This window comes from Dama dama, chromosome 11 (assembly GCF_033118175.1).
Source record: "Dama dama isolate Ldn47 chromosome 11, ASM3311817v1, whole genome shotgun sequence".
Taxonomy (NCBI): Eukaryota; Metazoa; Chordata; class Mammalia; order Artiodactyla; family Cervidae; genus Dama; species Dama dama.
The window spans coordinates 71,174,208-71,196,396 of record NC_083691.1 but is presented as its reverse complement, the minus strand read 5'-3'; the positions used below and the strand labels follow the sequence as shown (position 1 = coordinate 71,196,396).

General features: G+C 41.6%; 1 protein-coding gene across 1 annotated transcript in view; it reads right to left on the bottom strand.

Annotated features, from left to right (window-relative positions):
- The window catches only part of NRXN1 (neurexin 1), a 1,175,743-nt gene that overhangs the window by 585,487 nt on the left and 568,067 nt on the right, over positions 1 to 22,189 (bottom strand). The window contains exons 12-13 of the mRNA XM_061155451.1: positions 14,917 to 15,298; positions 13,639 to 13,829 (exon numbers count right to left, since the gene is read on the bottom strand). Of these exons, the coding sequence (XP_061011434.1) occupies positions 13,639 to 13,829; positions 14,917 to 15,298 (573 nt within the window). The remainder of the gene's footprint in view (positions 1 to 13,638; positions 13,830 to 14,916; positions 15,299 to 22,189) is intronic.

Below are 22,189 nucleotides of genomic sequence, written 5' to 3'. Positions count from 1 at the left end.
GAGGTGGGAGGGGGGATCAGGATGGGGAACACATGTAAATCCATGGCTGATTCATGTCAATGTATGACAAAAACCACTACAATATTGTAAAGCAATTAGCCTCCAACTAATAAAAATAAATGAAAAAATAAAAAGAAAAAAATAAAAAGAAAAATAAACAATCATCTTTTCTATTGCCCCCTACTGGGAAATGACTTCTAGACTACCATGTTTTATAGCAGTCACATTTCTAGTCTCCCAGTCCTGAAGGAAACCAACCCTGAATATTCATTGGAAGGACTGAGGCTGAAACTGAAGCTACAATACTTTGGTATCTGATGGGAAGAGCCATTTCATTGGAAAAGACCTTGACACCGGGAAAGACTGAACACAAAAGAAGGGGGCAGCAGAGGATAAGATGGTTAGACAGCATCACCAACTCAATGAACAAGAATCTGAGCAAACTCCAGGAGATAGTGAAGGACAGGGAAGATTGGTGTGCTGCAAGCCATGGAATCACAAAGTCAGACACAACTGAACAACTGCACAACTGTGATCTTAATCGAAGTTATTTTCAAAACCATTTCAATTCCATTCTGTTTCTCACACCTTCCATTCAAATTACTGCCAAGTACTTTGGTGTTGATGGCTTGACTTTGCCAATACTTCTGTATGTGCCTCCATTTCCCTTTCCTTTTCCAGTTCTAATCTCCCTTTCACCATGTACACCTTTCATGCAATAACCTAACATCTGGTGGCACCCACCTGCATGCTCATTGACTGATCTCACAAACACAAAGTCAATTTGCTTCTATAATCATAAATGTTAGGTATCTAAATTCCAACAAGTGGATAGAATTCTTATGACTTCCAAATTTGATTTTTAGATGTGACAGCTACTTTTCACTTGCCTCTCACAAAGAAATAAGTAGAACGCCTGCATTCATCTGTGACCCAGTGTAATACTTGTGTATGAATAGGTTGGGGGGTGTGGGGCTCCAAGAAAATTGGAGTTCAGACTTTAGTGTTTCCTTGTAGTAAGGCTTTAAGACATTGACATTATAGTTACGGACAGTAAGGCTTTAAGACATTGACATAGTTACGGACAAGACAGACAATGCTTTCGACACTCTGAAATTTCTGTTTCTAGCTGATATTTTTGATACAAAATTGCCCCAAAAAAGGAAAGTTTTTGAAAAGTATGATTGTAAAACTTAATTTTTTTGTGTGTTTGGCCAACAGACTCTCAGGAAAAGCTGGTGGGCATGTTAAACGGGAAATAATAAAGTGAAATTGCTACGGAGGAGCATGCAGTAATCCATTATTAAACCACACTATGTCAGAGGTGAGGTGGCAGATGGGGTGCGAGTTCAGGCATATCAGTTCTTGTCAAGCTAACTTTGTCTCGTGCTCAGTGAATTTACCTTTTGGTTAAAAACAGGGTTCAGGTATTTTCATTGTTTTTCCATTTTCCCATCCGAGTGACAACCAGTTTAGAAACCGCAGATATCCTTTAGCAGCAAACAACCCTGTCTCAGTTTCAGGTTTCGTTTCCCACTCCCTGGCTGTTGCTCTCTGGGACTGCCTGCTGCCTTGCAGAAATTCCTTGTCTCACACATACTGTCACACCTGACGTGCACAGACCTCCATGTGAATGGTGCTTTGCCATCTCTTGTTTCAATTGATCCTCATACCAAATCTTCACAGTAAGCAGAAAGGGGTTACTATCCCCACCTGACAGGTGAGGAAACAACCCTTCTAAAAAGGTAAGTGACTTCCCCAAGGCAATGCAACCACTCCCAGGAGAGTAACACTGGCACCCCAGCCTCTAGGTCCCAGGTCACCTCTCTCCCCACTGCAACACACTGCCTCCTAGTTTTACTAAAAACCTTCTCAGCGACAGGAAGAGAATGGGTAGAAGAGGAGTTTAGAAATGACTGAACTAGAGACTGACAGAGACTTATAACTAGGGGACCCGTAAGAGGACCTGCCCAAATGTGTATCTTTCCTGAGATGTTGAGGAGCTCTGGATAAATGTGAGCTTACTTTCTTTTTCAAAATAACTTTTATTATTTCAAAGAAATTTTCTTTTCCTATTTAAAAATGAATGCACACTTTTTTGGGGTGGGGAAGATCTAGCAGGGTACAGAGTAAGTATAAAAGGAAGGTTCTTCCCCATCATAATGGCCTGTTTAATGCAGGTCAAAAATGGCACCTGCTCTCAACTTAGATATGGGGTAAGTCACCAAGGTTTTCTGGAGAGCTTGAAAGGACAAAGTGATACAAAGCACACAGAAAAGCTTTACAGACATTGTCAAAAAGCTTCCAAAATATTATGAGCTTCAGGGTCAAATAAAACTCTTATTTTTTACTTAGGTACCTGAACTTTTCTGTATTTTTTTTTCAAAGAATGAATTGCTTCTGTGCTTAAAGGATGGAATATTCTCAATCAGGTCATCAAATTCCACTGGACCAGTATAAAATTCCTTAGGGCAGGTCCCCAAACTCTTTGTTCTTCCAATATTTAAATTACCCTTAAGGAGAAATGCAGAGAGTTAACAGCAATGATCAAAGAGTGGGGCTGGATGTGCAGGGAACTTTCCCTTAAAGCTTGGAGAATGGAGGGCTTTAACAGTTGAATGCACTAGCCAACAGCCAGCTGGAACAAGCTGATGATGGAAGAACAGGCTAATCTCCAATCATCCAATCAAACCCTATACTTGCCTGGGCCTGCTTTAGGCATCTATAAATGCAAATGTTCTATGGAATACATATTAAGGACACAGAGCAATTAAAATTGTTGGCTGTGGTGTTTGAGGAAGACTTCAGGGGCTAAGGAAACAGACCCAATATATAGGCTCTATACAAGGCCTAGAGATGGGAAGAGAATGTGGAAAGCAAAAGGGAAAATATCCAATTATTTTGCAATTACCAGAAGTGACATTTTCAGTGAGACTACATGACACAGATATTACAGCAAGGTCAAATGTTCTGAAGAACTACATTTTACACAAGGGAAGAAATATTTTCTTTTATTACATGACATTTTTCTCTAAGATTTTTCCATGAACCAGAGTAGAAGGATGGTCTGGGGATGATTCAAGTGCATTATATTTATTGTGCACTTTATTTCCATTATTGTTACACTGTGTTATAAATATAATAGTTATACAACTCAAACCATAATGAAGAATCAGATCATCAGGCGTTACCCTAGATTCTCATTAGGAGTACGCAACCTGGACCTCTGGCATGCACAGTTCAAAGAAGAGTTTGTGCTCCTAGGAGAATCTAATGCTGTCTCTGATGTGACAGGAGGCACGGGCAGGAATGCGAGCGATGGCAAGTGGCTGTAAAAACAGTTGAAACTTCATTCCGCTCACCTGCCATTCACCTCCTGTTGTGCGGCCTGCTTCCTAACAGGCCGAGAACTGGTACTAGTACATGGCCCCAGGGGTTGGGGACCCTTGTCATAGATAGCTTGCTTTGCATTTCCTGCAGTTGAGGGATACAGAATTGTTGTGTTATAGATATAATACATTAGTACAGGACTTCAAAGAGCTTGAAGAAGTCTTTATACAGTCTCTGATCTCCACAGAGAAACCAGGGGTGGAATCTAAACAGTGAATGTGTGGAAGGGTAATGGTGGAGTTCAGACAGAACCCAGCACAGTCTGGCTAGGAATGCTAATACCCAGCCTCTAAGAAACCTGGGAATACCAGCTGGGCTGTCCTGCACCAGGGCAGTTATGAGAGAGTAGCCTATAAGAATGTTACCAATGCTTGTCATATCCAGGTAGGCCTTACAAACCCCTTGCCTTATAAACATTTGGGCTTTAAAGAACACACTGGATGAGCTTCTGCACAGTTGTGAGAATTAAATGAGATCTTATGAGTAAAATACTCATAAGAGTTCATGGGATATGATCAGCCCTCAGAAATGGCTAAAATAATTATTACTGTTATTTGATTTTACTATCATTACTGTTTAGGTGAGATGTTTAACTTTCCTAAACCTCAGTTTCATCATCTACAATGTGAATAAGTATAGCAGCCTTACCAACTAGCCACAAAAAAATAAGGGAATAATATATGTAAATCTTGTAGCTCATACTTAGTGAAAAGCAGATGATGATGAAGATGGTATGGGGGACCTTGCCTAAGGATACACAGAAATAAATGGTAGCGATTCTATTTCACCAAGTCTGTCTGACCCCATGCCTGAACCTTAATTACAAAGCTTTATTGCTTCTTGCATTACCCTTAAGAAAAACCACAATAATTAATTGCAAAGGCCAAGGAAGGGCCCCTTTTAAGAATGGACACAGAAAACCATATTAATGTGGCATTAACAGGAAGACTGATTGACCTAATTCGGTTCCGAAGTAGCACTGGAGGTTCCCTCCATTTTATGAAAATGATGGGCCAGCAGCAGCACAGTGGCATTAACAATGTGCTTTCCTAGTGAGTAAAGACAGCAGAACCAGCTTAGCAGCGTCTCTACAGTAGTAGGGGTGACTTTGTACTGTGCCCGCCTAATTTTCCAGTCTATTCCAATTTTGACCTATGGCTCTGGACAAACTGTTCAAGGTCAAGGGCAGAAGCTAGTTGTCTGTGAGTCACAGCGAAAGAGGACTGGGGATGCATTATCAAGAAACCTTAACTCAATGAACAACTGCCTGAAAATATTAGTAGTATTTACTTCTGAGATGTATAACGAGCAATTGAAACATTACCCAGATGCCAGCTGGGGCCCCTCTTTCCTTACAGTTCTAGAGAAGCCTTGTTTGAATCTTTCCAATCCACAGAGGATGAGAATCTAGCTTCCTTCCTCCTGTGTTCCTGTGAATTCCAGGGAGACTTTGACTTCTGCTTTGGCTTCCATATCCCCTGTGCTGCCTCACTCCCAATGAACACAGTCTCTGTCTCCACCACAAAGTTCTTTTGTCCAGCCCAAGCATTTATGATCTCAGTCATCTGAACAAGTTGGTGCACACCATGCCTGGCTTCCCACTATCTAGATGACTGTAGCCTCCTTCCCCAACCCCTGCTCTATAGCAAGGCAACCTCATCCTCTCGATTTTTGCACAGCAGCTTCAAGGTCACCTTTTGGAGCCCTTGATAGCTCTGCTTACACCCCAAGTAGACTGTCCAAATATTTCCTCAAACAAATCCAGGGTGCCACGTTTCTACAGTGTGACCCTGCCTCCTGATCACAGACAGGACGTGCGTTCCAATCAAATTTACTCCCCGAAGAAGGTCTGGGACTCCTAAACTCAAGTGAGTTGCTCTTGGGTATTTCAGTTGGTCAGGGGTGGAAGTACAGGTCTGGGGAAGACAAAATTTTGCCAATGCTGGTGAAAGCAGAGAAAGCCAGTGTGCAGATAAGGAGACCATGTGGCCTCCCTGCAAAGCCGGGAAAAGGCAGCTCGCGGCCCTGGTGGAGATCGGGAGAGGAAGAGAGGCTGGGTTGTTTCTGACAGCTTTCCAGATTTGTTCTCAAGAGCTCCAGCTGTAAACTTTCTCTTCCTTGACCTTGGCCTCCTGGAATGCTACACCCTGCCCCATTTCCAACTCTAAGTTCGTCTGAATGGGTTTATGCTTCTTGTACCCCCCAAAATCTTTGTCTTTCTCTCCCCTCAGGGAAAAAAAAAAAAAAAAAGAAGAGGGAGGTCTGAGAACAATGAAAACTAAGACTTAAGTCCTTCTTCAGTGAGAGAGAGGACGTCAAGCTTGCCTTCCCAGATGGTCCTAATGTCGGGAGCTTTTGGCTGAGCAGCTCAGCCTCTAAGAAGACAGCTCGGCCACACTCCTGACGCTCCCTGAAGAGAGACACACATGGAAGCCCCAGCTGTGGGGAGGCTGAGGCCCTGTGAGCCGTCACCTGGCCCTTAAGGACTCAGCTCTGAGCACAGGCAGGCGTTTCGTTCTTCGCAGCATCCACGGCACCAGCGTTAAGAGCTCATCCTCTGTCGTCCCCTTCTCCTCCTGCCTTCAATCTTTCCCAGCATCAGGGTCTTTTCCAATAAGTCAGGGGAAGGACACAGGTCCTTAAAGTTGCACCAGAAAAAAAAAAAAGCTAATGGGTGGCCCACATGCTACCAGGTTTCATCTTGAGCCTGTGGCCAACCATAAGAACTGGTTTCTCTGGTGAGTCCACAGAAGCCCTCACCTTTATTTGCTGCATGTGCTGCAGGCCGTCAATATCAGTCAATGGAGGTGAATCCAAGAAACACTAATTCAACTTGTTTCCCCTGGTCTATTGTGAAAAGTGTTAAACTGGGGATTTGAAGACCAGCCCGATCTAGAACACCATCTGACTGGCTGTGTACAGCCTCTCCTGAGCATGTTTCTCTCATCTGCAAAGGAAAGGCTCAGATCAAAGTGTCTCCCAGACCCCTTCAAATAAAAAGTTCCCAGGATTCTAACAGTGGGAAAAGAAATTTTAGATAATAGAGTTGATGGGAGTTGAAAAAAAAAAAAACCCACGAAAACTAAGCATAGTAAAACAATGCCCAAAGTAGAAGAGATTCCAAAACAAGTGTCAATACATGAGTGAAGGAATTGAAAAAAAAAAAAAAAAAAGAAGAAGAAGAAGAACCTAGAGGGGTTGGGATGGGATGGGATGTGGGAGGGAGGTTTAAGAGGTAGGGAACATATGTATACTTATGGCTGATTCATGTTGATGTATGACAGAGACCAACACAACATTGTAAAGCAATGATCCTCCAATTAAAAAGAAATAAAAAAGAAAACAGAGTCAGAGTTGCTGGTAGAGAATAAAGAACTTAAACTCTGTGGCAGTCATGGAACCTGGTCCAAGGGTTTTAAGGAAGCAGAAGGAAGAGCTTCCAAGCAACATGTTAGGCAGCAGGTCTGAGGCAACTGGTCAGAAGGGAGAAAGGATGTCTTGGGGGGGTGGGGCGTGTCAGTGGGGAGTGAGAGTGGGATTAAAACAAACTGACAAACACATTATAGTACAAAGAGGAGAATGAGACTGATTTCTGCAAAGCCTGAGATTTCAGTGGAGAAGTCAGGAGAGAAACAATAGTTTCATTTCTCCAATTGTCTTTCAGTTGTTATATGGGAAACAGCTTAACAAAAATGTCAAGTCTCACTTTTATGTACTCAGAGCCCAACTGTGTGTGTTCTGCACTGTGACAATTGCTTCCAGAGTGGCCTCTCTCCTTAGCCCATCCTCTGTATCAAAGTCAAAGAAATGATTCTCAAGTGTACCATAATACTCCACTCTCCCACCTAAAACCCCTTCATTCCCTCCTCTTCACCTTCTGCCTTCGTGCTTAGCACCTTCTGAATAAGCAAATCACCCTGCTCCCTTCTGAGAAGCTGAGAGCCTTCCAACACACAGCCTCCTCCCCAGGGACCATCTTTTAAGCTCCAGTTTAATCCCATGCAAATCTACCTCTGTGTTTATAGCTACTCAGTCTGAGAAAATAAGCCTGACCACAAGCAGCAGGGCAAAAGCACATGAAGCTGTGTTCTAGAGAGGTCCACTCACCATATTAGAGCACTTGTCTTTGGGGAAACCTGAAAGTGAGAAGAAGGGGAGAGTAGACGCAAGTGGAAATACAAACGGGAGAGAAAGTAAGAGGTAGAAGCCATGAGGCAGAAGCAGAAGGATCTACGTGGGAGCAGACACAGCAGAGAGACGGTTGGGGGTGTAGCCCTGGATTAGGGGGCAGCGGGTACTCCCGATGGCTCAGCGATAAAGAATCCACCTGCAATGCAGTCGCCTCAGGAGACGCAAGTTCAGTCCCTGGGTTGGGAAGATCCCCTGGAGAAGGGCACGGCAACAGACTCCAGTATTCTTGCCTGGAGAATCCTATGGGCAGAAGAGCCTGGAGGGCCACAGTCCAAAGGGTCTCAAAGAGTCAGACACGACTGAAGCAACTCATCATGCATGCACACACGCGCACTCGTATCCAAGGAAACACTTATGAGGGTTGCTCTTGAGACCCCAGTATGACAATCAGAACAAAGTTCTTGTTCTCTGCGTGGCTGCACTGTTCGGTAGCTGAAAGGATGTCTTGTCTCTCTTACTTCCTAATGGGTCCTTAAAATAATCTCCCATTAGCTGAAGTAATGTGAGTAAATCTCTTTCCCTTACAAACTGAAAAAAAAGAAAAAGAAATGCAATAAAGACAGCCTAACCAACAGGACAGACAACATGTTTAATGCCATCTCCTGCTTTAAGGCTAAGTTCAAAGTCAGACTCCGAAAGTTTTGTATTTGTGTAAACTATCTGGGCAAGGCAAGCAGGCTATCAGATGTCACTTGGCTGAGTAGACAAAGCCAGGGTATATTTAAACATGATCAGAGCTTTGGAATAGAATCTGGGTCACTGATGTTGTACAGTAATGATTTGTCAAGAGAGAGAGGGGGGCTATGTGGTCTATACGGGTAGGTAGCTGAGCAATAGAGACTGATATGAGATCAAGATGAAAAGAGCAAGAATGCTATTCATCTTCAAATCTCTGCTTAGAGACTGAACCTATTTGTAAGGAAAGCCCTGGTCGGGTTGTCTCTGCCTAGGGGAGCTCTTGGTGGCTTAGAAGCTGGATAAACAATAGCAGGTGTTTGCTTTTCAAGGTAGGTGTGAGGAGGACTACGAGGGAGGTTAACAAGCAGACACGGCTCATGGTGGTGACAAGGGAGGAGACAAGATGGGAGGACAGAGGGAACGCTCGCGCAGGGCCCGTGGGGGCAAGGAACGTGGGGTATGAGAGTCAAGCTCTGCCTGAGCTGACCTACAATTGCCCTGTAGGTGAATTATTCCCTTTTAAGTAATTTTGCTAAGTGGCCACCTGAGGGCACTCTATCCTCTGCACCTAGGAATCATTTAATTTCTCCTCATGAAGGAAATTTTCCTCAATTTGCTGAAGGATAAACTAAGTAATGCCTTAAGGAAGGGGGCCCATGGACCCAACGAACATTGGGGCTTGGGGAGGAGGCAAAGATGACCCTTCCCTCCATCTTTATTCTTGAACTAGATTAATGAACGAGCAAGACTGACCTCAATTCAAATCCCTGGATAATCAATTGCAAGGAGTAAGTAAAATAACCTCATTAAATCCATTTTTTTAATGTAAAAAATTAAGTTTAAATAATAAGTAGTTCCCTAAACAGTATTTTATAATGTCAGAGACTGTGTAAAATAGAAAAAAATAATAATAATAATAATAAAAATCCATTTAGTGTTTAGTAGGGAGTCAAATATATAGGAGCTCCTTCCCATGTACATACACAGGCAAGCAAATAGATGTGCCAAATACAGGAACAAGGGAAGGGACAGCAGGAGGAGTTAAGCCAACCCTTTCTCTTTCTAAAGGTGGCAGGGCTCAGAAGTTCCACAATGCAAGTAGGTACAGCTGTGTTAGGCAATCACTGCACAGAGCAAGTTTCTGTTGCTCTTTCCATAGCAAGAGCTTGTATATAAAAGCCAGAGAGAATGGGACACAAACAGCTGGGAAATAAAGATGAAAGCAAAACCGTGTCAGCGGGGAGAGACACGCAACCCCCTGAGAACGTGGCAGTGTCATGAAAGACAATCTGAACAAGGTCACAGGCGGGAATTCTTAGAGTTCATTAGACTCTCGCCCATCCCTGACCACCTTCTTCTCAGTCAACCTAGGGAATGGAATAATCAGCCCCTAGCTTGCACATTTCCACACTAAACCACTGTCTATATAATGAAACAGAGCCACAAACAGAAGCATGTGTTACTCTGAAGACTAACCGCGGAATTCTGGCTGGACAAAAAAACAAAGTCGGCTTCCCAGCGCCAGCGGAGACTAGAGAGACGCTTTCCCCGCCCCACCAGCCTCCCAGACGGCAGGTTTTGCAGCCTTATGCTGCCCTCTAGTGTCTCTTTCTGGTTATGGTTACATAAGAAATAAAAATATTCCCAAGGCTCCTGAAGCAACCAAAGATCACTTTGGCTGAGAACTAGGAAAACAAAAGTAAAATCCTAACATGAAAGCAAAAGCAGGCTTCGCACTAAAATTCGAAAGTGAGTTAAATTTGGCCTCAGCATAGACACTGCATTCCTTCAGGGCTTTGAACTACAGCATCTGGATTAGTGAGTGTAGGAGACCTGCACTGGATCCCTTGGTCTGGAAGATCCGCTAGAGAACGCAATGGATACTCATTCAGTATTCTTGTCTGAAGCAGTTCATGGACAGAGGAGCCTGGTGGGCCCCAGTCCATGGGGTCGCAAAGAGTCAGACAGGTCTGAACTACTAATACTTTCACTTTAAAAGTGCAGACACCTGGCCTTCCCTGTACATCATTCTCAAAAGATCATTGCTTCAGTGTGTCTGAGAAAGGTGCAGAAATATGAACCCCATGGACCCCACCACATAACTGATGTTTTTAATCAGGGAGACCTCACTCTGAGAGGAACTAAGGATTGTGGCAATGACTGTGCACAGAGTGTAGACTAAGCCTGATCATTTTCTTTTAATTCTAAAAGGGCAAAAAAAGTAAAAAATAAAATCATTATCTAAAGTCAGTCACCTTTCATTGTTCTTGCATTTAAAGTGGCTGAATCCTACGTGACTAGCTAGCGTGCAAAGGAAACAGTGCTGTTAAAAAGGAATGAAATTGGGTCATCTGTACTGACACGGATGTACCTAGAGTCTGTCATTCAGAGTGAAATAAGTCAGAAAAAGAAAAACAAATATAGTATACTAATGCCTCTATGTGGAATCTAGAAAAATAGTACAGATGAACCTATTTGCAGGGCAGGAATAGAGACTCGGATATAGAGAACCGATGTGTGGATGGAGGGGGAGTGAACTGGGAGACTGGGATTGACGAATGTGCATGGCCATGGGTAAAACAGATGGATGGTGGGAACCCCTGGTGTAGCAGAGAGCTCAGCTTGGTGTTCTGTTTTGACCCAGAGGAATGGCATGCGGGGTGGGGTGAGGGAGGTCAAAGAGGGAGGGAATATATGTATAATATAGCTGATTCACTTCGTTGTATAGCACAAACACGACATTGTAGAGCAGCTAGATCCACCACCACCCCCCAAAAAAGAAAAAAATCAGAGTGAAGAGTGCCTGTGGATGTTCTTTCTCATTGAGGCCTCCAAATTCCAGGGGGCATCCAGGTGGGAAGGGCATCCAAGGCCTCCTTGCCCATCCTTCAGGGTCTCTCCGAGAACTTCCCTCCTCTCATACTCCACTTGGCGATGCCTGATTACGTTCGGAGTCCTAATGTGGCTCCAGGGAATCCTGTTCTCTGTCCTGTAAATGTCCGCTTAGTGTCAGCCTTCTTGGAACAGAAAGCTCTTTGTGACTGGAACCCTATTGCCCTTTTCTCTGCCATGCTCTCCACATGGAGCACAAAATAAAGACTTAGTTAATACCCCTCATCTGACCAGGGCCCCTGGCTGCACACACAAAAAGGCTGTGCTTGCTGGGAGATGTCCACCCCAGGACCACAGGTTCTCCTCCCGTTCCCCCTTGCTGGGGACACAGAAGGCAAGGGGGCTTTATTGTTGCCATTGGATCACACAGCCAACTGCAAGTCCACAGCTTTGCCTTTCGGTGTCTAGGTTTTAATTTTAGAAACTTGCTTTCACTTTCTGGCACGCTCTGGTAAGTCTAAACACAGAGGAATTTCACAAGGTAAAGGGGGGCATAATCATTAGGATAGAATTTCTTCGTCCACCTGAGAAATTTATCTCAAAGGTAAAGAGTGTTATTTTTTTAAACACAAAGGCACTCAGTCAGAAGTCAACAGCTAGCACCTTCATATTATATAAAATATTATTTTCAATTCATAGTTTTTATTACAGATAAAGCCTTTCTTATATTCAGAATCAGAAACACTCCACGCTTTAATAAAAATCAGCTCTGAGGGTTGCTTAGGTTTGTAAAAGTCCCTTCCACCACTAGAAAGAATCCCATACGATGTCATCCAATTACACTCACTCTGATTTTTTAAGGAACAATAAGCAAATATTTATTCCTCAGGAGACAGCGTCCTACTTGTCCTATAAAACACCCACTGCCTGGCATGCTTCTCTGTTCGGTCTGAGCAGTTCGGCGCACGTCACGGACTTCACCCGTGAGCTGCTTCTTCCCAGCCATCTTAGCCTCCCACCTGGCGTTCACAGTTTCCAGGGAAGCTCATTTATGCTTACCGAGGTCTCTTCCCACACAAACAGAACCCTATTTTGCTTTGGCTTTGGTGTCTGACACAGCCAGCACACTGACTGTCACAACCTCTCCCTTTTCCTTGACAATTACCACCTGGGCCTGCTGTGAAAACCGGGGCCCCCACGAGATAGGGACGGAAAATGCCCTCTCTTCACTTCAGTCGGAGAGAAGAAACAGGGCTGGCCTGTAAAATAGCATGTCCTTTCAGCTGCATTTTACTTTTTGAGCTAAGCTATTAGCTCTGTGGGCATAAACAGGCTCTCTTTGAAGTTAACAAGAGGCTGACTCTGAGAGAAGGGTTACAGCCATCACCACATACTTTATGTGTTAGACAAATAAAGTACAGAGATTGTAAATATATTCTGCAATTACAGAAAGTGAAATCCTTTTCTTTCTTCTTTCACCCTGCTTAGAAAGAATATTTTTTCTCTAGAAAGAAAGATTTTCTCTTTGCAATTCCCAACTCCCCTATGTATTTTTCTTTCAAATCAGAGGGAAAGATCTTATCAATATAAATGAACAGCTCTTGCCAGGCGAACATGTGACCATGCTGATTCCCACAGGGCTTTGGAATATATCAGGACAGAAGAGAGGAGCCATGGAGGGGGCGTGTGTCAGAACTGAGGTTATGTTTTGGTCTGCTGAAGCAGTTATTTTAACCCTGGGCAAGTCATTCAAAGCTCAAATTTCCCGCAATCATATTAAAGTGCTAATCACCTCTTGTCTAATGCTTGCTGTCATGGTAAATGAGATAGAATCTATGCATATGCTCTGAGTGAATCACAAAGTCCCATTCAAATAGAAACTTCTGTTATTTTCTCCTATTACTGACAAGTTTTCTAAGCATTTCGTCTTGCTCACTTGAGTAATCAAGTGTCAATAAGGAAGGAAAAAAGTCTGTTAAGACTTTCTTAGCAGCTGGTGAAAGAATATTTGCATTGGTGTATGTGGGTTGGGCAGATTCACCATCAGAGACTCAGGATATAAGCCACCCTCAGACCCCTGCTGGTCAGAGGCTCCATATGTATCTAGGAAATCTCACCAAGAAAAGAAAACTAATAAGCTCTAGAAGAAACTCATTAGGTATCTGGTTAATTTGACTCCAGATTGATTAAAAGCTGTGCGGACTAAAAGGTGTTGCAAACACCTACTTTTCTTTATATCAACATGACTAAGAATACATTTTTCTCACTCTTTAAATTTTAATCATGCATGCATTCTTAGGTGCTGTATTTTTTGAGCTGCTATTAAAAATACATATGTTTCTGCCATATAAAAGAAGGAACAGACCCTTGTGTTCTGTATTATTAACTACATGCTAGAGACGAAATTCTGGTCAGTCTCTGCAGAAGGCGCACACACACACACACACACACACACACACACACACAAACACGCCCCAAAGCCAAGGACGTGCCACATGTACACAGCCATGTGTGTTCCTGCCTGCTACTCTGCCTTCACACACTTACTCTTCAGGTCCAAGTTCCTGGCTCCTGCCGTGATTTGCGTTGTGATTTTCGTGTCGATCTTTACAGTGTGGAGGTTGCTGGTGTCCCTTGATATCATCACGTTGTGCCACTGATTGTCATTAAGAGGTTTATTTGAGCTCCCTTTGATGAGGTTAGCACCATTTCCCAAATCAAACACATAATGTAAGTACCTGGGAAAAAAGGGGAGGTAAGAAAATACCATCACTGTTTGAATTTTTTGATGGAGTCAAACTACTTATTACAAATACGAGATCTCTTTTTCAGGTGGTTGCATCTTTGCTAGAAATCATGAGAGTGAGTTGTACAGAAACGTGTAGGAAACACTACTCTGTTTCAGGAAGGAGGATTCTTTATTGTCAATACAGGAAATAGTGAACATACTTCTAAAATTGTGGTCCACATTCCACTTCATCACTGTGGAAAGTAAGTATCTATCACTACACACTCTCTGCTCTCACCACTTTCTCCATTCTCTGCCAACAAGACTGAACTGGCAATCCTCAGCTTCTTTCACCTGGATTCATACATCTTCCTAATTTCCCTGAGTGCACGACCTTCCCTGACTCTCCTGAACCTTTACACAAGACCATCTTAGGAAACTTCCTGGTGGTTTTCTGCTAAATTCCTGTGTTCACTTGTATCCCCGCTGGTCGTGTGCATCCGTGCACCGTGCAGTTGGTGGAATGTGAAGGGTGTGTGAGGGTATATATATGGACTTCCCTGGTGGCTCAGTGGTAAAGAACCTGTCTACCAATGTAGGAGACTTGGATTTGATCCTTGGGTCAGGAAGATCCACTGAAGTGGAAGTTTCAAGAAATTGTCAGGAAAATCTTTTTATATTCTTCAAGAAACTCTGACATAGAATTAAGCTTTAGTTAAATGGGATACTGTGGACTTGAAGTAATCCGACTGCATGCATTAGCTATTTAACTTAGCACAAATTAGCCAACAAGTGTGTAGAAATTCTTTTGTAGAATTACCATGCACATAGTAAAGAAATGCACACGTGAAGAGTAAGATCTACATAATGCCTACAGTAAATTAAAACTTGACATCATTTGTACTTTATGTATGGAAATGTAGGTATAAAGAACTGCACTGAATCCCTCTTAACTTTATAAGATACCTAAAAAGGGATTTAAACTAATGCTTTATTAGCAAACCACCTTCCTTCTTCTGCTTAATGTATAGTTACGGAAAATGAGGTTCATTTTCCCAAAGCTCTAATTATTTGTCATTGAACAGACCTATACTTACCCTTTAACTAACTCAACCACAATAAAGTCGTTTCCATCCCCACTGTTATACAGAATTAGTCCATCTAGGGATGTTGTCTTGAACTGGAAAAAAAGATGCATAGACGTGTAGGCTTGCAATGTAGCTAAGGCAACATAGCTTGATTTGGTCTTAAAGGTGACAGGGTCTGCTATGATGTTCCTGAAGCCAAACCTGGCGTTGAGCTCACAATAATCTATGTCACCATTTTTACATAAGTCAATGTATGCCATTCCATTAAATGTCAGGCTCTGCAGGTGTCCAATGAAGTTGGAGGGAACAGAAGACAGATACCGGCGTTCCGTGATGATGCCAGTCTCTATATTGTGGAACTCCAGCCTTGTATGATCCCCTGCCATTTGACCTAAAAGGAAAGATGGTCTATTACTATTTTCTGCATCTATAGGGCACTTTCAGCTTTAGACTTCTGTAACAATATCACATTTTAAAATGCAAGGATCTACATACCTCCTTGATATTCAGTTATATATGTTAAAAAACAAACAAACAAAGAAATGTCCTTACAGGGTGAGACTGAATCAGATAATATTCATAAAACTCTCTTAGCTCAAGTTTTAATCTCTGCCCCAAATTTTAGTCTTAACAAAACTGATCCTCATTAACTGAAGTTGTAGAATATTTTACAGGTAGAAGAAAGAAGTGAAGAAGAAGAGAAAGGAAAAGGAAGGAAGGAAGAGGGAGAGGGAGGGCGGGCAAGAGAGAGGGAGAAGGATTAGGGGCAATGATCGTCCTGCATCATCCCAACAGAAAGTGATACATCCCAGCTCTATGGTGATGTGATGTTTGTCTTTATTGAGAATGTACTTCAAGAAAAACAAACAAAAAAAGCAACAGTACATTTTCCAACAGCAACAGAAATATTGAAGACCTGCTGACTATTCTTCCAATATGAACCATGAAAATGTGTTTGAAACTAAATATGTGCTTTGCACCTTCTCTGTTTGGTGTTGGATAATTTCCAGTCTTTCCTAAATCCTACTCTCTTAGTCAAGCAGAATTCCTGTTGATCTCTTCTGGACGTCTGCTATTTTCCTTGCGCTTAGGTTTTGGATATCAAAATTGAGCACAACATACTGATTCAAGGCATGTCCAGTTTTTAGAATACCAGTAAAATTAGTCCACATTACCCGAAGGTATAATCTTAAACACCATAATGTGAAGCTTGGTTGCCAAGTTATTTAGTGATTCACTCTTCAACTCAATTCCATCCCTGTTCATCCCACCATCTTTCTGTACCAACCCCATTAAAAACTTACCTAGTCCTGTCTTTACCTCCAGAGTGATAACTATACCTAACATCAAGGTTGAAATCAAAATTAACAAAGATGTGAACTTGTTTTCTAAAGCACAGCATAAATTACTCTTATCACTAGTAAATCACTAGTAATTTGTCCCCAGTATCTTGTTCTTGTCTAATTAAACTGTCATTCAGATTCTTTAGAAACTCAAAAATGTCATTTAAATTGCAATCAAGTTCTTCCAGGTGTTAGCTTCACTACTCAATTTGGCATAATTGGAAAATTTATTGAGCTTACCCTATCCCATCATCCCTGATATTAATGAAAATATGAATTAGAACTGATCCCAGTCTCAGGCCTGAGAAAAGGCACTGAACCTTCTTCCCACGTGTAATGAAGATTGAACATCCCCCGTCCTGGGCCTCCTTCAGTCAGTTTGACAGATTTCCATTTCTTTCGTCAAGACAATAAAATACTGGGTGAGATTTTAAAAGAAATCTCTGTAATTAAATTATAAAAGGCATACTTTTTGTTGTGCAATAAAAATTGCTGGCATACTCAATTGATTTTGATACTAAAAAACTCATTGGTATTAAAAACTCTCCCCCGAGTGGTATTTAGCTCTTCTTCATTCCTGTACCTCTTTGCTAGTCCTTGATCCTGACAACAGTTCCTGTCGTCCCTTAATTTGCTGTGGGTTTTTCTTTTTTTCAGTTATTAGTGTGTTCTGATTCCTTCTCTGCAAATGTGTGTTGTTTTTTTTTTAAGACAAAAATGACCACTATAAATAGCTCTCTCTTCTCTCTCCTCCCCAGGATGCCTCTCTCTCGTCTATCCCATGCAAAAACGCAACAGGAAGGAGCAAAGTCTGACTCCTTGTTGGATCTGTTTCTTTTACTTCAACCTTTGCATTTTGTTGCTTTTGTAACTATAATCACTAAAAGGATGCTGTCTATTTACAGCTGTAAGCACACATAATGTCCTGCTTGGTGGGACCCTACCTCTCCACCTGAAGATTAAAGTGCCTTTGCTTGGCTCACAGGGAGGCATTCGGACTCTGCCCATCTGTGAATGGCTGCAGAAAAGAGGATGATTAACACATCCCCTCCCCAAAGCTGGCCAAGCCAGGAGATATTTTGCAAGGATTTTGGCCTTTTTACTTTACTTAGGTACGTCCTCCTCACCCTCTCTGTTCTGTAAAAGAAACTAGGAAACTGGCATTCAGACCCGACAAGACTCTAGGACACTAATCTGCCATTGTCTCTGATGTCTGGCTTTCTGAATAAAGTTGCTATTCCTTGCCTCAGCACCTTGTCTCCTGATGATTGGCCTATCATGTGGTGAGAAGATCAAGCTACAATTCGATAACAACAATACTATTAAATCCTTAGAAATTCTGGTTTCTCCTATGACCTCATTTTTAAAATTAACTTATTTTAATTGGAGGCTAATTACTTTACAATATTGTAGTGGTTTTTGCCATACATTGACATGAGTCTGCCATGGGTGTACCTGTGTTCCCCATCCTGAATCCCCTCCCACCTCCCTCCCCACCCCATCCCTCAGGTTCATCCCAGTGCACCAGCCCTGAGCACCCTGTCTCATGCATCGAACCCAGACCGGCGACCTATTTCACATATAGTAATACACGTTTCAATGCTATTCTCTCAAATCATCCCACTCTCGCCTTCTCCCACAGAGTCCAAAAGTCTGTTCTTTATCTCTGTGTCTCTTTTGCTGTCTCGAATATAGGGTCATCATTACCATCTTTCTAAATTCCATATATATGCATTAATATACTATATTGGTGTTTTTCTGATGTACTTCACTCTGTATAATAGGCTCCAGTTTCAGCCACCTCATTAGAATTGATTCAAATTCATCCTTTTTAATGGCTGAGTAATATTCCATTGTGTATATGTACTACAGCTTCCTTATCCATTCATCTGCTGATGGACATCTATGTTGCTTCCATGTCCTAGCTATTGGTAAACAGTGCTGGGATTAACATTGGGGTACACGTGTCTCTTTCAATTCTGGTTTCCTTGGTGTGTATGCCCAGGCGTAGAATTGCTGGGTCATATGGCAGTTCTATTTCCAGTTTTTTAAGGAATCTCCACACTGTTCTCCATAGTGGCTGTACTAGTTTGCATCCCCACCAACAGTGTGAGAGGGTTCCTTTTTCTCCACACCCTCTCCAGCATTTATTGTTTGTAGCCTTTTGAATAGCAGCCATTCTGACCGGCATGAGATGGTACCTCATTGTGGTTTTGATTTGCATTTCTCTGATAATGAGTGATGTTGAGCATATTTTCATGTGTTTGTTAGCCATCTATATGTCTTCTTTGGAGAAATGTCTGTTTAGTTCTTTGGCCCATGTTTTGATTGGGTTGTTTATTTTTCTGGAATTGAGCTGCAGGAGCTGCTTGTATATTTTTGAGATTAATTCTTTGTCAGTTGTTTCGTTTGCTATTATTTTCTCCCATTCTGAAGGCTGTCTTTTCACCTTGCTTATAGTTTCCTTCGTTGTGCAAAAGCTTTTAAGTTTAATTAGGTCCTGTTTGTTTATTTTTGCTTTTATTTCCATTGCTCTGAGAGGTGGGTCATAGAGGATCCTGCTGTGATTTATGCCATGACACCATTTTCATCCCCTTCTTCAGTTCTTTTATTCAATGACCTTGATACTACTCTGTGCGGCACTACCTCTTTGGTATCAAATAAAATTAGCCTTTAATCATTTTCAAATACAAATCTCTAGTGGTGCCAGTAACATTGAATTAATAAGCTATATAGAATGAAGAATCTGCAAAGGTAAAAAAATAAATGACTTGGGCTTTTACATTTTCTTGTATTGATTATTTTATCTTTTTCATTATATTAAAATCTGAGTCTTAACCTGGTGGACCCACCCAGATCCTGAAACTATCAAGTTTCTTCATAAAAGCTACATGAATGAGCCAACTGATAGTAAGGGAATATCCAAAAAAATATTTCTAATACTGGAAATTTATATTACTCTAAATTGTCCAGTTATTGGCAGCTCTGAAAGAGGAAAGCACATTGTTCAGCAGAACTGAGAAAGAAGTTCAGTGATAAAAATAACATGTAATGTCTGTTTTCTTTTCTCAAAGGAAACGAATATGTATGCAAACCATAAATAATGAAAAAGTAGTAAAACAGTATTGGAGCAACCATGGCCCAGTTACAAGAAAAATCATTATGGCCCATGTTCAAGAGCCTATTCTTTCTTTAATAAGCATATATAAATCGCCTTGACAGTAATGGCAGATATGCTTGCTCATGAAAGAGAATTAGCACCTAAAAGCCATTATCCACTGACTAAGAAAACATTAATGGCAGCCTTTTAAAAATCCTTTATTTTTCAGAATTTATTCTAATGTTTAACCCTCAGTCAGCAACGTAGCCACCTCTACTGCTGTATACATATATTGACTAAGAAAACATAAAGCTCACATAAGGAGAAATATTGTTAAGACTCTACTCATTAAAGAATGCAGCATCTTTCCTAGACATTTAGTGGAAAGGAGAATTTGGAATTAGCAAAATGCTTCTGATCAAAATGTCTGGAGTATCCAGGTTGATGATAATCTCCATTAAGAGACAAACTTCTGGCTTGTGTGTTTTATACAAACCTCAATTTCAAAATCAAATCTTTTTACCAAAACAGATAGCAAGATCTACTATTTTATGTTGGGTCCTACTCTTGAGTTGGGTTACATTTCTGCTGCAGAACAAAATGATCCAACCCCATCCCTCCAGCCTTAGATCAACTCATTGATTCACTAAAAGGTATTGAAAATTACTGACAGTGGGCTATATGTATGAGTCAAGTGCTGTATTAGGCAAGTAAGAAATAATGTTGAGAGGAGCAGACTTGGCTCCTGTTTTCACAAAATTCATGGTCTATTGGGGGAAGGCAGACAAAACCAGGTAAGAAAATAATTAACTATATAATGATAAAACTGAGAAAAAAATGCCAGGTATTTGATACATAACAAATTGTACTGGTAAATATGGGATGGGGGCAAGTGCTTGAGTGGATATTTAAGTTAAAATTGAAGGACTAAAAAAGGAAAAGCCACATTAAAAACTGTAAGATAGGAATGGAAAGTTGGATTCCAGAAAGGAGAAACAGATCAACAGAGGCACTTGGGAGAGAAAGAACCAGGGACTGTGGCTGAAAAGGCATAAGTAAGTGAAGTTAGTGCTCAGATGAGATTGGAAGAGTAAAAGGTCAGATATCACAATGCCTGACCTGGTTTGATTCCTGGGTCGGGAAGATCCCCTAGAGAAGGAAATGGCAACCCACTCCAGTACCCTTGCCTGGAAAATCCCATGGATGGAGAAGCCTGGCAGGCTACAGTCTATGGGGTCGCAAAGAGTCAGACACGACTGAGCAACTTCATTTTCACTTTCCTGATTATATTAGGAGCTACTGAAGGGTTTTAGGAAGACATAAGCCATGAGACTATGTGTGTATGTGTATTTAATCTTTCTGATGTGGATATAATAGACTGGAGACAATTTGAAGTAGATTGTTTATGTTAGAAATGGAAAACCATGGACAAAATTAGACAATTTTGCTGCTATAATTTCAGGATTTACTAATAATGTATAGAATGCTGGAGAAGAGGGATATGATAATGATGACTTCTTCCAGGCTTAGGTAACTGGATATACTGTGAATAGCATTCAGTGAAGGACATACACACTAACATATATATATATACATACAAAACACACAATTCCAGATTTTTTTTTTTTTTGACAGTCTAGGTGATAAACTGAAACCCAAAAACTCCCTACACTGGGATACCAAATAGAGTATAGGACACTTTCTCATCTGAATCCTGAGGAATCTCTCTCTTCTGGGGTTTCTTTGCTGGCAACTGCTTATCCTCATGAGCCTCAGTGCAGTCAGACATTCCCAAGAATGGCCTGAGTATGTACTGTATTGTTTTCAACTTAACAGTATATAGAACTCTGATTTAAAGATGTAATCAAAATATAGGACTTTGCATGAAGAGTCTCCAGTGATTTAATTATTTTTTTCTTCCATGATTTCTGAACTTGCTGTAAAATTTAGTAAGAAATCTCCATTGCTTTTCTGATGCATGGCTAGTTTCATGTGGCCATTAGAATGTTTGAAAAAAATTCCATTCCAAACTGAAGCCTCAATGGCAAAGTTCCACTGCATCTTTGCAAACCTTTCTATGCCATATACCTCAAGACTGACTTTTTATTGTTATGGATTGTTGACTTATGATATCTTTTAGTTCAGTTCAGTTCAGTCCCTCAGTCGTGTCTGACTCTTTGCGACCCCATGAATCGCAGCAGGCCAGGCCTCCCTATCCAACACCAACTCCCGGAGTTTACTCAAACTCATGTCCATCAAGTCAGTGATGCCATCCAACCATCTCATCCTCTGTCATCCCCTTCTCCTCCTGCCCCTGATCCCTCCCAGCATCAGGGTCTTTTCCAATGAGTCAACTCTTCGTATGAGGTGGCCAAAGTATTGGAGTTTCAGCTTCAACATCAGTCCTTCCAGTGAACACCCAGGACTGATCTCCTTTAGGATGGACTGGTTGGATCTCCTTGCAGTCCAAGGGACTCTCAAGAGTCTTCTCCAACACCACAGTTCAAAAGCATCAATTTTTCGGCACTTAGCTTTCTTCACAGTCTAACTCTCACATCCATACGTGACCACTGGAAAAACCATAGCCTTGACTAGATGGACCTTTGTTGGCAAAGTAATGTCTCTGCTTTTTAATATGCTATCTAGGTTGGTCATAACTTTCTTTGGCAAAACATAATTTCCCAAATATGAATCACCCAGATGAAAACTCATCAAGGTAAATTACTGTGAAAAACAAAAAATAAAACATTGTCTTGAGTTCTGAGCAACAAGATGCTGGGAGTTGGAGGAAGGAAAGTGCTGGAGTTGGGTACTGGGGGAGAATGCATGATTTTGGTAA